Source organism: Fringilla coelebs (assembly GCF_963513975.1).
Source record: "Fringilla coelebs genome assembly, chromosome: 7".
NCBI lineage: Eukaryota > Metazoa > Chordata > Aves > Passeriformes > Fringillidae > Fringilla > Fringilla coelebs.
The window spans coordinates 19330603-19345317 of record NC_140035.1 but is presented as its reverse complement, the minus strand read 5'-3'; the positions used below and the strand labels follow the sequence as shown (position 1 = coordinate 19345317).

General features: G+C 36.2%; 1 protein-coding gene across 1 annotated transcript in view; it reads right to left on the bottom strand.

The window, feature by feature from the left end:
- The window catches only part of LOC311155685 (uncharacterized protein), a gene marked incomplete at both ends in the record, with an annotated part of 33999 nt that extends 19882 nt beyond the window's left edge, over positions 1–14117 (bottom strand). Inside the window, 14 exons of the mRNA XM_084209053.1 lie at positions 128–196; positions 2288–2356; positions 4076–4144; positions 4809–4877; positions 5615–5668; positions 6343–6387; positions 6993–7037; positions 7314–7340; positions 8145–8189; positions 8267–8320; positions 9504–9563; positions 10961–10981; positions 12623–13191; positions 13961–14117. Coding sequence (XP_084065179.1) covers positions 128–196; positions 2288–2356; positions 4076–4144; positions 4809–4877; positions 5615–5668; positions 6343–6387; positions 6993–7037; positions 7314–7340; positions 8145–8189; positions 8267–8320; positions 9504–9563; positions 10961–10981; positions 12623–13191; positions 13961–14117 — 1353 coding nt within the window. The remainder of the gene's footprint in view (positions 1–127; positions 197–2287; positions 2357–4075; positions 4145–4808; positions 4878–5614; positions 5669–6342; positions 6388–6992; positions 7038–7313; positions 7341–8144; positions 8190–8266; positions 8321–9503; positions 9564–10960; positions 10982–12622; positions 13192–13960) is intronic.
- Between the last annotated feature and the right edge of the window lie 598 nt (positions 14118–14715).

Genomic DNA, 14715 nt, shown 5'->3' with positions numbered 1-14715 from the left:
CCACATTATCCAGTATCTTTTATGGGTTCCTTGCCTCATTGTACCTTCTGTAATGAGTATCAACTCTGTATTCCCTGTATTAGATTTATTTGCACTCCATTAATCCCCCGGTGTATTTATTGCTCACCTTTTCACCTTTTATGCTGATGCCTGGAAGTCCACGAGGGCCTTTTGGTCCATCAAAGCCACGATCTCCCTACATGAAAAAATAAGTTGTTAACTGTGGAGACACACAGCTGTTCTCTCTGAAGTAACTAGAGACAGTGTTTTCTCTGTCATAATGAAAGCCAAAAGGAAAAGAACCAGAAAACTGCTCCTGGATCTGTGTTCCAGGCTACCAAAGAGATCATCTTCTCAAAAGAGTTTGCCCTGCAATTTGAAATTGCTGAATTGCTGATGAAAGAGCTGAACAAGCTTCTTTTTTATCTTTCTGTCTACCTCAATTACTTAAGGTCCTGTTCTGCTTCCTCTCAAATCAATGGCAAAACTACAACTGATTTAAATGCCTGTAGGGCTGAGTATTGAGACTAACTGAAAACTGAATTCTGCTAATTTTTCCATGGGTTAATCTCATTAAAGTGTGGGTTAATCTCATTGAAGTGGGGTAATGAGGATGTGGCTCCCACTAAGCATTTGCCAGAATGAAGACCAGGTTGATTGTATTGTTTTAGAAATCTATTTGTAAATGTGTCATTGTCGTTCTAAATGTTCATTTACAAAACAATAAAATTATGCCCCAGACAGATCTTTTCTATCCCTAGTAAGCAATTCCATAATTTTCCATAACTTTGACAGAAATTCCTTATGAAGATTTGCACTTAAAATAACATTTTCTACTCCTGATGCTTTAGAACATCTGCCTTCATTATCCTTTTTACTAAACCGTGAGCTTGTAGTAAAATGTCATGAAGAAAACAACTGTAAAATTTGCTTAGATTAACAAATCACCTGTTTAAAATGTGTTTGAAACCAAAGAAGTGACATACTTGGCAGCCATAGATTGGATTAGAGATACATATGGACTCTGTTGATACATGCTTGGCTCCAGGTCAGACTTGGCAATAAAAAGGAGTACATTTTTTATAGAAAGTAGCACATTCTTTATAGAATGAAGAGTTCCAATAATGCTGACAAAATTTCACTTCAATTATTTTATTCTGCCTATCCATCTCAACTGCTTAATAGTTTTGGTTAGATTATGCATTCATCTGTACTTGTTCCCACTGTGCCTTGCTGCTGTGTTTTAGTTATTAGTTGTACTGTTTCTTCCCACATGAATTGGTATTTCAGTGAAAATTGAGTGATTTTGAGATGCATTTTCTTCACACTGTATTTTTGTTAGTTTTCATTCATGAGATCTGCTAAGCAGATACAAGCCATCAACGAGGTTAAATAGTTGATATAAATCATCATAAAAAAAATACACACTGGATGTTTGAAGATACTATGTTGCTAGCAGTAGTTAAATTTCTACCTGGCTGACAACAGTATTGTGCTAAGCAAAAATCCGAAGATTTTTAGTAAAAGGCTACTCTCAGAGAAAATTTAGTTGGGCTCTGCATCTGTGAAACCATTTTTTTATTATTTTCTCAAGCAGAATTGGTGCTTGCATAAAAACGAGACAACTGTTTAGTTGCTCACTTAGTTCATGTACAATCTGTGTCACTTTGTTATTGTAACCAAGACTCAGCCTAGGAGCTGGTTTTCAGTGGGCAGCAAAAGAATCTTCTAATAAGTCCATCCATGTAGGTACAACTACCACTCTCATTACTGCCACTGGATCTGCAAATTAGTAACAGCACCTTTCTTTTCCAACAAACTGAATTCGGTCTTGTGCTAAAATGCAGAAGCAAGTGGCTGAGGTATGTAAGAAGCTTAGAAGCCTGTCTTTATAGTGACATATATAAGGATCCTATATACAGTTGAAGAAAAAAGCCCAACAAGAAAATGGTAAATTTTTCATTTAGGAACCTTTTAATGGTGTTTTATTTAGAGTCAAATGCTTGAGGCTGTTTTAGAATTATGGAATTCATTCCAGGCTTAGATTCCCACAGTCAAGCATCAGGTAAATTAAATATTGTCTTTACAGGCCCCAAAGGCTAGCTATGCCTACAAGTCATGTTTGAACCAAGTTAATTCCATCAAAATATATTGGATTGTTTGATGGAAAATTGTAATATTAATTTACAAGGTACTTTCTCAGATTCCTGTGCCTTCTATGGACTTGTTTTGACATGCACTCATTTAATGGTGATGCTCTGGCCTTAGAACCCTTTGGCTGTTGTACCTTTGCTCCTGGAAGCCCTTCTCCTGGTGAACCTCTTTCTCCTTGAACACCTTGTGGTCCTTGAGGCCCCTGATAACATAAATTTTAAATGATCTATAATATGTATTAATCACTCAGATGAACAGCAGTGTATTCTATGTCATTGTCTTTTAGAAGCATGTCTTCAGATGTTGGTGTAGTTATAATATGTTATAAATAATGCAGTAACACAGCATTCCCAGTGAATAAGTGATGAGCATTCTGGCCTGTAGCAGTAACAATACCCTTCAGGTTACTAAGGAATCACTAAGATTATATAGATGAAATTTCTATTCCTGACATTTTGGAAATCTTCACTCCCTAAATTTCCATTTTACAAATTCTTGCTAATCCTTAATAATGTATCAGTATAATCATGAGAGACAGAACCAGATTAAAGTCCACAGAGAGTAATGGTGAAAGAGACAAAGCTGTAGAAAGATTTTGACTGTAATTGGCAAAGAGAAAAATAGCGTGCCCTTCTCTTTTTGAAAAAATATCTGATAGAAGCACAAGGGGCAAATAACAACAAAATGCATGTCCAACACCTGTGCATATTGAGACTGCTTCACAATGTTTTATTTTGAGTTTTTTTTTCTCAGATTTATTGCTTGGGGTTACACATATATCACGGAATGTTGGCAGATTTCTCTCTGCATAGCCTAAATATGCCTCTCCTTCTGCACAGAGCTTTAGAATCATTCCTGAGGTATAGATACTTGGACTCAATTAAGCCATTAAAAGGAACTTCTTTTGAAGCAAATAAACTTTTAAATAAATAAAATAAGCATATTTAGAATACTTTTAAAAAAATCAGAATCTCTTGTTATAGCAGTATCTTTATTGGCTAGGAAATATTCACATCACAGGCACCTCTTCCCGCACAGAGTTTGCTCTGTGGTGTTATTGAAAAGACTCTGGAAGTGTTACTGCTCTGCTTGGACTGACTGCCACCACCAGCCTTATTTGTAATGCTCTTCTCCTTGGGCCCTTCAGCAAGAACTCACTGCTCTCCAGTAGTGTATTTTCAAGCAGGTTTGAAATCAGTCAGTTCACCTACCAAATGATGATTCTCTTTTTCATGGAAGACCTCTTATGAAATGTTTATTCCAAATTTTGCCTTTTCAATGGGAAAAAGGTACTTGTGAAAAAACTGAACAAAATTTCCCTTGTGGTTGCACTAGAAATCTTTCATGCAGGTAAAGAGAAATGAATTTAAGTCTGCTGTATTGCAAATAGCTCAGTAAAAATTCCTGCCTGATCTTTAGAAAAAAAGGACCATAAAATTGACATGCTGGTTTTCTGAGTTGCCTCAAAGAGGAGTTTACTACTGCCAGGAGAAGGAAGGAAAGGAAAAGCAGGAAGAGACTTTAGAGGCAAACCTACTGTAAATTCTGAGTCTCCTCCTCAAAGCCATTCTGATGGTAATGTTCTAGTGGTACTGAAAAGCAGTCAACTTCAAAGTTATCACATAGGGACTTGACACTATTAAATCTATCAGGGGACAGATTTATTTATATATTTGTGTGGTTTTGCGTCAGAGGTTATATCTTCATACCCATTTTGGAGATATGATAATTAGAAAAGTTAAGAAATTGGAAGCATTTCCAGTTTATTGAGGGAAACGAGAGTCAGACAACATAATAAGAGTGAGAAATGGTAGAAGAAAGAAAAGAGATGGTATAATTTAGACCACATTTTTATGGAGAATATGGAGAATTTTTGCTTTCTGTCCTGCTTTCCTCTCACCAAATAAAAAAACAGACATACCATAAATCCTGGCTCACCAACTCCAGGTGGGCCAACAGGGCCCGGTCTTCCTGTCAAACCAGTGTCACCCTTCAAAGAAAGATGTACTTTGAATACGTCTGATTTAGGAATTTTTATGTGTGCAGCATATAACAACTCATCAGGCATTCTGTGCTTGAAATATTAGGAACAGCAGAGAAAATCTGTGTCCTCAGAGTCATACACCACACAAGGCCCAGCAGGCATTGAACTGGGGCGGTTTCACATTTTTAGGAGAGACATCAGTTCTGCATTTGAGAGAAGACAATGCTGAGTCTAAAAGATTAATTATTCCCTTCATGCACTCAGTCATGTATCACTTACTGTCCTTTCCCAAGAAGTCAATATTTCTATCATGGAGTTTCTGTTCTTTTTCTTTTTATGCCAGTCATCTAAACCAACAAGACTGTTTTGCACAGATCAATTTCTGTTTAAGACTACAAATTTGTTTTTACCTAACCATACTCTTCTTGGGTTGAGTTTATGTCAAGCATAACAACTACTGTAAAAAAATCCTTTAAAGTATATACTTAAAATGTACTTTTTATTTGCAACTGGTTGTAAACAGTTTTGATAACATATCAAATACCTTTCCAATACCACAAAACCAGCACTTATGGTCTTGAATTTTCTTGCGAATCAGCAAGTCTATTAGCTCAGCTGTCTTGATCCTTATCCTACAATACATGCAATACAGAATATGAGATTTTTGTACCTTTGGGCCTGGCAGTCCTATTCCAGTCTCTCCAGGCAAGCCAGGTGGCCCAGGGAGACCTCTTTCACCCTTTCAAAGAATGAAAATAACTTTGCTTATAAATTGGTGTCTAGGAAAATCAGTTTAACTCACATTGTAAATTAATTTTTAGTGCATCCTGAATTTCAGCCCATTGGAATTGTCTTACTCAGTACTTCATCCTTTCAAAACGAAAAAAATCCCTTGTAATGATTCATCTTGTACAAAGATAAGAGTTTAAACAAAAGGAAAAATGTTTCTTATCATAAAAGTTTTGCCACTCAACTGTACTGTGTATCACTGTTGGCCAGTTAGTGCAAAGAAGATAGCAAGAGGGATAAAAATAATGTCCCTTATGCACTTATTTTCAATATTTTCTTCAGGACTATATTCCTTTTGAATTACAGAATTCTTCTTGAGAATGTTCAGTTTCAAGAAAAGGCTTGATTTGAGATGCCAAACAGAATTCCCGCTTGGCAGTTGGGGAAAAAAAAGTTTTAAATTGAAAACTGAGGAAGTTCAATGCGAAGTAGTATTCTGTGACTCTACCATATTTTAACTGTTGATTAATAAAGATGGGAGTGTGATTCAATACAAAGAAAAAAGTAATAAATACCTTTCTTAAGAACCTTGTAGAATACCAAAAGTACACAATTTGCTATCTGTGTCAAGTTAAACTGCATTCTCTACAAGAAGGGTATAGAATATAAGGATAAAATCATAATTGTTGTGAGGCTATATTAATACCTTTCAACATTAATTAAGAGAAGAAATAGAGCAGTTCTTGCCTTTGATCCTTGCAGGCCTTCAGGCCCTTGATCTCCAGATTGTCCTTGCAGACCCTGTTAAAACAGGAGTGGTTTCAATGAGACTTTTCAAGCTTTCATAAAAATGGCAGCTTGAAAAACAATCTATTATTTGCTGAAGTCTGCATGAAAATGTTTTAAACATAGCAGAACTGAAGCTTTGCTTTGTCATGCCTGTATATTTTTAGTTACTCAACCCAGTTGGAGATGGTTCTGGTATTTGGGGAGAGAAATTGGCTCTCCCTTTTTTTGAATACAATTAAATACAATTTTTTGAATACAAAATCAAGATCTACAGAAACATCTATAATGGGCTAAGCTTCTTGGCCATTAGTCTGGGAGCACTGGGATGACAAGAGACTAAGTATTCTTCATGTACTTCTTGAGAAAATGAAATAATTAAGACACTGAAAGAGAAATTAGTGATTTTGGTTTTTATGGAAATGTATTTGCTCTGGTCTTTGAGACTGAATGAATTATAAGGATGATTTATTTGTCTAGATTGCTTCTCCAAATTCTTATTAATTTTGCTATATAAAATTCTTATTAATTTTGCTATATAACAAGATAGATTTTGGGTGCCTTGAACTCAGCAACTCAAAAATTCCATGTCAGTAAGGGTATGATATTATTGCAGATCTTTCAATCCCAGGGAACCAGGTATTGTTATTTTCATAGTTTGTTTTTCTTTTTTTTTTTTTTTCTTTTACCTGTATCCCTCTTACTCCTCTGGGGCCTACTGGACCTTCAGGGCCCTGAAAGATAAGTGAAAAAAATGATGTATTTCTGTACATTTAGATTTTGTCAAAACCACTTTTAGGTAACTTTTTACTAAGGTGTTTTATTTAGATATCTTTATATTAAAATCAAAACTAAATTTAAGAGAAGCTCAGCAGCCACAAAGTATTAAATAAATATTTTTAATTGACTGATAATCAAAATACAGCGTAATGATGAACATTATCAAGGACCAGTAATCCAGGATTAAACTCTATTTGAAATATTTAAAGCAATTATGCACTAAATCGTCGAGATTGGAGTTAGAAACCTTGTTTTTATTTTTATGTCTCATTCCCTTCAAGCCTTCTGCCTCTGTTAAAGTAGAGTTTTACCATTGTTTTAAACAGGGTCAGCCTTGCACCATAAGAGGAATCAAGTGTAGAAAGAGCTCAGAAAGTCAGTAAAAATTGTGTCCTTGCTCACTACATATTTCACAACTGTCAGATGTCAATTTCCCTCTGCCATAGAACTAATATATGCCTTAAATCTATCATCATTGTTGTTATGCAGGGAATTGTATTGGCTTTTTTAATGGTTTAACTGTGTTTCTTGGAAACATAACAACTTTCTGGCTACTTACTCTTTCTCCTTTTATTCCTGGAATTCCACATTCACCTCTTTCACCCTGGAAAGGAATAGGAATAAACACTTACGAGTTACATTACATCATCCTTATTCTCTAGGTGCTTTAGTTGAAAACCTAATTGTTATTCTATTCAGGACATATTATAGCAATTGTGCTGTAAGTTCATTGAGGTACAGTTACATCTTCTATTACAGCCTGTGGAGCAGCTGCTAAGATGATGTTTTTGTTCCTTGCTAGTATTTAAAAGAAATACAGCACATATATATAATAAATAACCACAAAGGTGTAGGCATCAATTCTGCCTAAACAACATACCTTCTCTCCTTTATATCCAGATTTCCCCTGGGAAAACAAAAACGCAAAGCAGGTTGTGATGATACATAACCCAGAAGTAGGAACATGAGTATTGGCTTCCTTAATACTCTACTCTCTTCAGAAAAATAGCATTTCAAATAGGAAAGATGACTCTGATAAATATAGCAATATGATTTGAAGTACTGTGCCTTTTAGTCATGGCAGATGCTGTTGTATGGGTAAATTGTATGAATGTATCATTTTAGACTGGGATTCTGGTGTTGTAAAAGCAGATCAAGTAGAGTGGATATTTCCATCTTAGTGAAAAACATGCTAAAATAAGAAAACAAAAAAAGATACTAATTAAAGTGGATGTACTGAATAAATAAGACAGCATAAAGCAGAGGGATTCATATGTGAATGCATTCAGAATTATGCACTTAAGAGACTGGTCCTGCACTTACTTCCTTTATGTATTTCATTCAAATTTTTCACTGCTATTATACACAGGGTCCTTTATTTGTCAAATTTAAATAAGCCCAGAATGATGCAGGCAGAGTGTCAGTTTCTGTAATGTTCTTAGATTACCATATCAGGGCATTTCAATGTTTTGGAGGCACTATGTATTATTGGAGAGTATTTTCTAGATTACACATATAAGAAGGAATTATTCCTTTTCATTAAGCAATGAGAATGTTCTCAGTACTTCTAATGTTAATGAATCATTAGATGGTAAACCAGAATTGAAATTTGCTCTTATAACAATGAAAAAAAAAAAAAAAAAGGTGGTATTTTGCCTTAAAGGAACACTGCTTACAGGCGAAGAAGAAGGAAAAAAAAGTATTTTTTTACCTCTATTCCATCTCGTCCTGGGATTCCATTAAGACCTGGGTCCCCCTATGAATAATTCAACATCAAGATCAGTGAAATTAGGACAAGGCAGATCTTTCTCCTAGATCTGAAAGACCAATCACCTTTGCTCCTTTCAGGCCTGGAGCTCCATCGTCCCCAGTGCGACCCTTTTTACCCTGGAAACAAGAAAATACAATTCTTATGATGTATGTTAGTAAACATATATATATATTTGGTTTTACAATATATATGCTGTTTTTCTCAAACTTAAGATACTTACTTCCTATAGATTTATTTCTCAAAATCTCTGCATTTACCATAACATTGAAATTGAATATTTGGGAACAGCAGGCCCAACTCAATAGGCAGTCATTTTTCTCTTTTGTCTCTGTTATAAATAAAACTAGTTTGTTCATTTCTTCTCTGAAGAAAAGAGGTGTTCAGCTGGTTTTGTAACTGCCCAGCTTGCTAAGTGGATGTTTTGTTTTCTTCTGAACTCTTTGGGTGTGTGCTTCTCTGTAAGCAATACCTGCGCTTTCCAAGTAAAGACAGCAGATATTAACCCAAACAAAACTACTGTTTGCACACAGTAGAGGGTATGTTTTCAATTAAAGTGCATTGTATGTGCTGCATAAACCCAGGGTGTCTTTCTGTTTGTGCATGTCGAGGATATTCAGGTCAAAAGGATGAGGTTGGGCAAATCTAGTGTTCTCTTTCAAGCTCTGACATCGTCCCTTCACCTTGAGCAAGGACTATAAGGTACTATAGTGCTTTTAGTTCAGTGTTAGTGATATAATATCAGACCATTCAGTTCTCTTTGAAATGTAAGCCCTGCAGTTTAGACCACCAATCCTTGTATGAAGCAACACCCTAGATTTGCTAAGGGGTCCTATTTGTAAGACTATTCTGAAAGAGGTCCAGTCTAGTTTATTCTTGTCTCAGTTGTTCCTAATGCTTCAGTATTTTGCTCTCTCTCTTGCTTTCAAAGAGCTCTTTGGATATTAATGTTTGATTTGAGGTTAGTTAGATCCAGCTGGTCTTGTCTGATTGCAACAGGAAAGGCGTTCCTTTCTGCCTTTCATACTGCTGTGGCTCAAAGGAGAGCCTCACCACATGTCACTGTTCCTCCTCCTGTCTGTCCCCACACAGAGGGAATGTCTCATGGCATTCTCTGGTCTCTCTGTGCATTTCCTGCTGCTGTGGCATCTTCATGCAATGTAACTATAGAGGAGTGTGTATTGACCCTTGAACTTCTGTGGTCTCAGGATTTGGGTTCAAACAATTTCTTTTAAAATTTTTAACAGTGAATTACATTTTTACTTATAGTGTATATCAGTTATTTGAGTGACAGCTACTTACAGCAGGACCAGGAAGGCCTCTTTCCCCCTTCTCACAGTTACATCTGTCAACCTGGGGACACTTTGAATGAAAATAGTACAAAGCACATTTTAATGGAAGAGATAGAAAACACTTTTCCTTTAAGTTACTGTATGGCTAGTCTAAATACACCTGTAATGACCAGAAATTATATTTACCTCTTTTACAGAAATCTTTTAACTATCAGTTTACCACTCATCCAGAATGTGGCCTCCTACACTCCATCCAAAATTTTGTATCATTCCTACTCCTAAAATTTCACTCATCTTGACAATGGCTTTACCTCCAAACTCTTCCTCAAAAGGTCTGTTTATGGGTATGCTGTGTCTGGGTTTTTTTCATTACTAGGCATGTAGAGATAGCCAAGAAGATGAAGTAAAAAAGCATCTTACAGCCCTTTACTTAATTCCATTGTCTGCAGGATAGTTCATAGTTTAGCTCTAGCTAGATCTATAAACAAAATATGTATGGATATGGTATGTATTTATGTGATTTTAAAGATATTTTTGAATCTTTAAGATTATGACAGTTATCACAGATACTGGAGTTGTTTTTGAAGGAGGGATAAGGAATGTAATTTTAATTTTTGGTTTAGTTATTTATTAAACCTTTGCTCATCTTGAAGATGTCTAGAAGTAAAGGGTTCAAAAATCATTCTTATCTGAATATCCAAATTAGTCACAATGTGATTTCCAAAGCTAACATTGACTGTCTTACTACTTCTATATTGATGGAGAAAAATCAATATGTCAGTGGAAGTGAGTAAAAAATGAAATGTTTCCAAGTTTTGTGAACACTCATACTATTTAGCAGTTTGCTTGAGCTGCTTAGGAGAACATTTTTTGTCTAAAATAATTGTGCGTTAAAAAGCACTAACATCTTTAAAAGGAAAACTAACTTTATTCCCCACAAAATGCCAGCCAGACCTATCAATGCCTGCACTCAGGGTGACACAGCATGGACAAGGTGGAAGTACGCAGTGGTGGAGCTTTGAGATCTTACCCTTTTTAAACCCTCTGACACAGGAAGAGGGTTAAGGGTTAGAACTGCCCTGCCTTCATTGCTGCATCATGTTTTCTTTTTCACTGAGTCTGTCGGAGGACATTTCAAGATGTATCAGCAAATTTTTGCTAGCCTGAAAACTCACACATTCTTTCTTTTTTTTTTTTTTTGAAAATACTATAGATTAGCAAATTAGTAGTTAGGAAATTAATAAATTATTAATTACTAAATACATTAGTAAATTACCTTAGGATAGCAAATTAAAGCTCTGTCCTGCAAATTCAAAAACATGTTTAACTTGAAGACAATCCCATTACACTTAGCATTTAACCAGCTTCCTGAGCTATCAGTTTTCCTGAATTATGTTTCCATACAATTGTAAATATCTACATTAAGCAGTAAGTCTACACAGGAAAAAAGGACCTTAAAATATTTACCTCTTCTTCAGACAGCTCTTTCTGTAAAAGACAGATATTAAAAACAACATTAGAAACTTAAAGTCTTAATCCAACTCTACAGAAAAGACACTGCAAGATGTGAAAATAAATAGATTCAGCGACTAGCTAATTAAATTATACAGTTAATATATTCACTAAAATGGATTAAATTTTAATTACTAAGAAACATTCTAGCAATCTCTCCATTCTAAAAAATAATTTAAATATTTTAAATTCTTATTATAGATTGTTGACTGAAATCACTGACTCTCCCTATCCAGCCATAATTTTCTAAAATTACAACAGTAAACAGGTTAGGTAGATATATGGGCACAATGCACCCACAAACTGCATAGTTTACAAACTGCTGAATAGCAGCAGCTCTTTAGTAGGAGTGAAGGATGAATGTTCTACACTTGGGAAATCAGAAGCTCTTTTATTCATACTGTTAAGCACACACAAAATGAGAATAGGAACAACACCCTAGGTAAGACTGCACTTTGCCAATGATCACATAGAGTTATCATCATTGATTTAGCTGCTATTTTTGAGATCTGTAGAGCTGCAACACCCACATGCAATGCATTCCTCCCATTTTCCACAACTAATGCAGTCTGTTGAAAGGACATAAAGGTGTTGATGAGCAGCAATGCAATACAGATCTCTAAAATTCTCATGCATGCACATCTAGCTATGACAAAGCCATTATTTAAACCAAACAGCAGCCATGAAATTGAGAATGACTGCCTGTTTAGAAGAGGTAAAATAAAGTGTGTTTTGTTACTTGACAAAGGTGGCTACTGTGACACAGGAAGCAGGGATAGTACCAGAGAAGATGGGAAGTGCGCTCTTCAGGGAACCAATGCACAGTAGCAGGCTGTCAAAGTGAAGGACAGGAAGACAGGAAAGCCAACAGAGGTGCACGTTCTAGGCCTGTGTGAGATCACTTTGGTGTCCATTTCATTGCAGAAGTCTCCTGGTTGTTCTTTATAATTCTATGTCTCTGTGCATGCTCAGACAAGGACTCCATCCACAGCTTCTGTCACCAGGGTTATAGGCTAGAATATGGCTGTATTCCCCATACTTGATAGGGAATGTTTCTTATATATTAAGTTTAAATGGAGAAGAAAGGCATCCAAACAAAGCTTCAAGCTCAATTTACATACCTCCTCTTGATTATGTGGTCAGTTTTTCATGGAAATTTAAAGATGTCTATCACCAAGGTCAGATTTTATTTAAATTGAGCTATCTCCATGGTCTGCAAATTTATTTTCCCTTCTACAAGAGCTGCATCTTTTTATTATACAAAAGGCAGCTTCACTTTCCTACTTGCTAGAGAATATAGCACTAGGATGTAAAAAAAAAAGGCTTTTTAAGATAAGAGATTTGAAATACCTTTCTTAGGAGGAAAAAAAAAGATAATGTTTAAATCTAATTCAGTTTGCAGTGTCACATATTTTGGATGACAAAATCTGAATGGTGGGAAGAGATAGGAAACCTGTATTTTGGCACAGTGATCTCAATAATAATTGGGCTACTTTAACATGTAAAATGTACAAGTTTCTCAATGGTATATTGAAGAAAAGTATTTTCAAAATATTGGAAATAAGACAAGATTTACATATGTTCCTAACACTATTTCAAATTCTTTCTCATACATACCATTTCTTTGAGAACTTTCTCCACAGTTCCTTTTTCCTGGAGGTTGAAAACAAACCTGGATGCTGGGACACTGGCCAGGAGCCGGAGCTTGGCAGCATTGCTGACCTCCTCAGCCACTCTGGTCATTCCCATTGTGAAAAATACAATTCCTTGGTGTTTAGCATCAGCTGCAGCTGCAAAAATATCTGGGTTTCTGGGATGATCCACTCCATCAGTGAAAAGCACGGCTACTTTTACACTACCCAAAGTCCCTTCAGACATGTAGAGCTGGGTAAGATTAGTTATAGCATAAGTTGTGTAGGTGCCATGACCTATGTGGGTGATGGGAGCAATGTGGGATTTGAATGCTTCAGGACCTTTCCAGTCATGGAAAGTTTGCTCGATGAAAACAGTGCTGCTGTACTGAAGTAAGGCCATCCTCCAGCGCAGGGTACGTCCAGAACTAAGCTGCAGACTTTTCATTCTGTCTACTGTTTGCAGTACAAATCTTTTCTGTTGTTCATGATTATAGTCCTTAGCACTTTCGGAGCTGTCCAGTAAAAAAGCAATTTCCAGAACGCAATCTTCATCTAGAATAAATAGGTATGTAGGTGAGTGGAGTGACTTCATACTAAATCTCATTCTACCCTTACATGGATTTTAGGATTGAAGAGTGGGATTGGAATTATAGAAACTTTTGATGACATCTGTGTTCACAAGTGTGAGCCATTTATGAAGATAGAGCTGATAGAGGCTGAGGGATTTGCTCCAGAACAGATGCTCCAAGGAATAAAAACCTGAGGGTGTGTTGATGTCATGTGGTATGTTGTCGTGGTTTTAAAATTTCATTCTGTCATCTTGCCTGGTATTTCACTGTACCCTACCAACACTGGTGGAAGTCATGTATAAGAAAATGAGGCTTACTGAACAAGACACTGGAATGTGATCTGACAGAGCTGGATTTTGAGTGAGTGTTAGTACTGTCCCTAGTACTAACACTCTCATCCAGTGACAAAAATTTCCAAAAGCAGGATCTGTAGAGTATTAATTTTCTGAACTACTGATGACATTAATCCTATGAAAATAGAGTTATATGGGCTATTATTCTTATGACAGTAAGAGGCGCTCAGCCACATCATAACAACATACAGATGCTATCTCCTTTTCTGAAATAAACAAAAAGGGAGGGAAAAGATGGGAGTAAAAAGATAAAAGTGCAAAAATTAGGCATGTGCAAATGTAGGATGAGGCAAACCTGGCTGATTATAAGCATCTAGAAGGCAAGTTAACCATATAGTCCAGAATCCAAATAAATCAGGATGTTTAAAATCACGCCTGTTTTAAAATTATAATATTCACCTGGATCACTTGAGCTGGGATATTTTTCTACAATATTTGACAGAATGTGGTTAGGTTTTGATCTTCTCAATCCATATATCTTCTCTTCCCTGAGATTTTCTGCTAAAATCTCATGATGTTTAAGTATCCACAAAACCCACCAGAATTGGAGGAACATCATTTGTTTGTTTCCTAAAGAACACAGATACAGAAGCACAGCAGTACAAGGATGATAAAATATGATTCGATTTTGCTTCAACAGGTTGCTTAGTCTTGTATTTTAAACTATCATCCCTTAAAACAAGCTGATTTTGCTTTCTTTGGGTAAAATCTTCAAAACCACACTATAAATAATAAATGGAGACATACTGGAATTTTTTCAAGCATAGTACATATCGTTCTAGCACATACATCTCTCTACGCTGGAGACAGACTTTTACAAACACATTTCAGTTCTCTCTCACTGCCTGGTATCGTTTTTACAAGCCATGGCTGTACCTGTGTGGATGCACTGTGAACCCCAAGTGTAATTCACAGAAGTGTTTTTTTCTAAACCGGCTTTTTCCATGGCTGACATGGGGAGAAGGAAGTACCAAGGCAAACCTCAGTTTTTCCCAGCTCTCTTTACTTAAGAACTAATGGCCGTGTGCATTTCTCCCTGCTATCCCCATCCCCTGACCTCAGCAGTCCTGCGGAGAACAGTCATGGTGGCCTGAGGGTGCTGTCAAGGCATGAATGTACCTGCTGTGCATCCCAGGGACGTGGGCCTAGAGTGC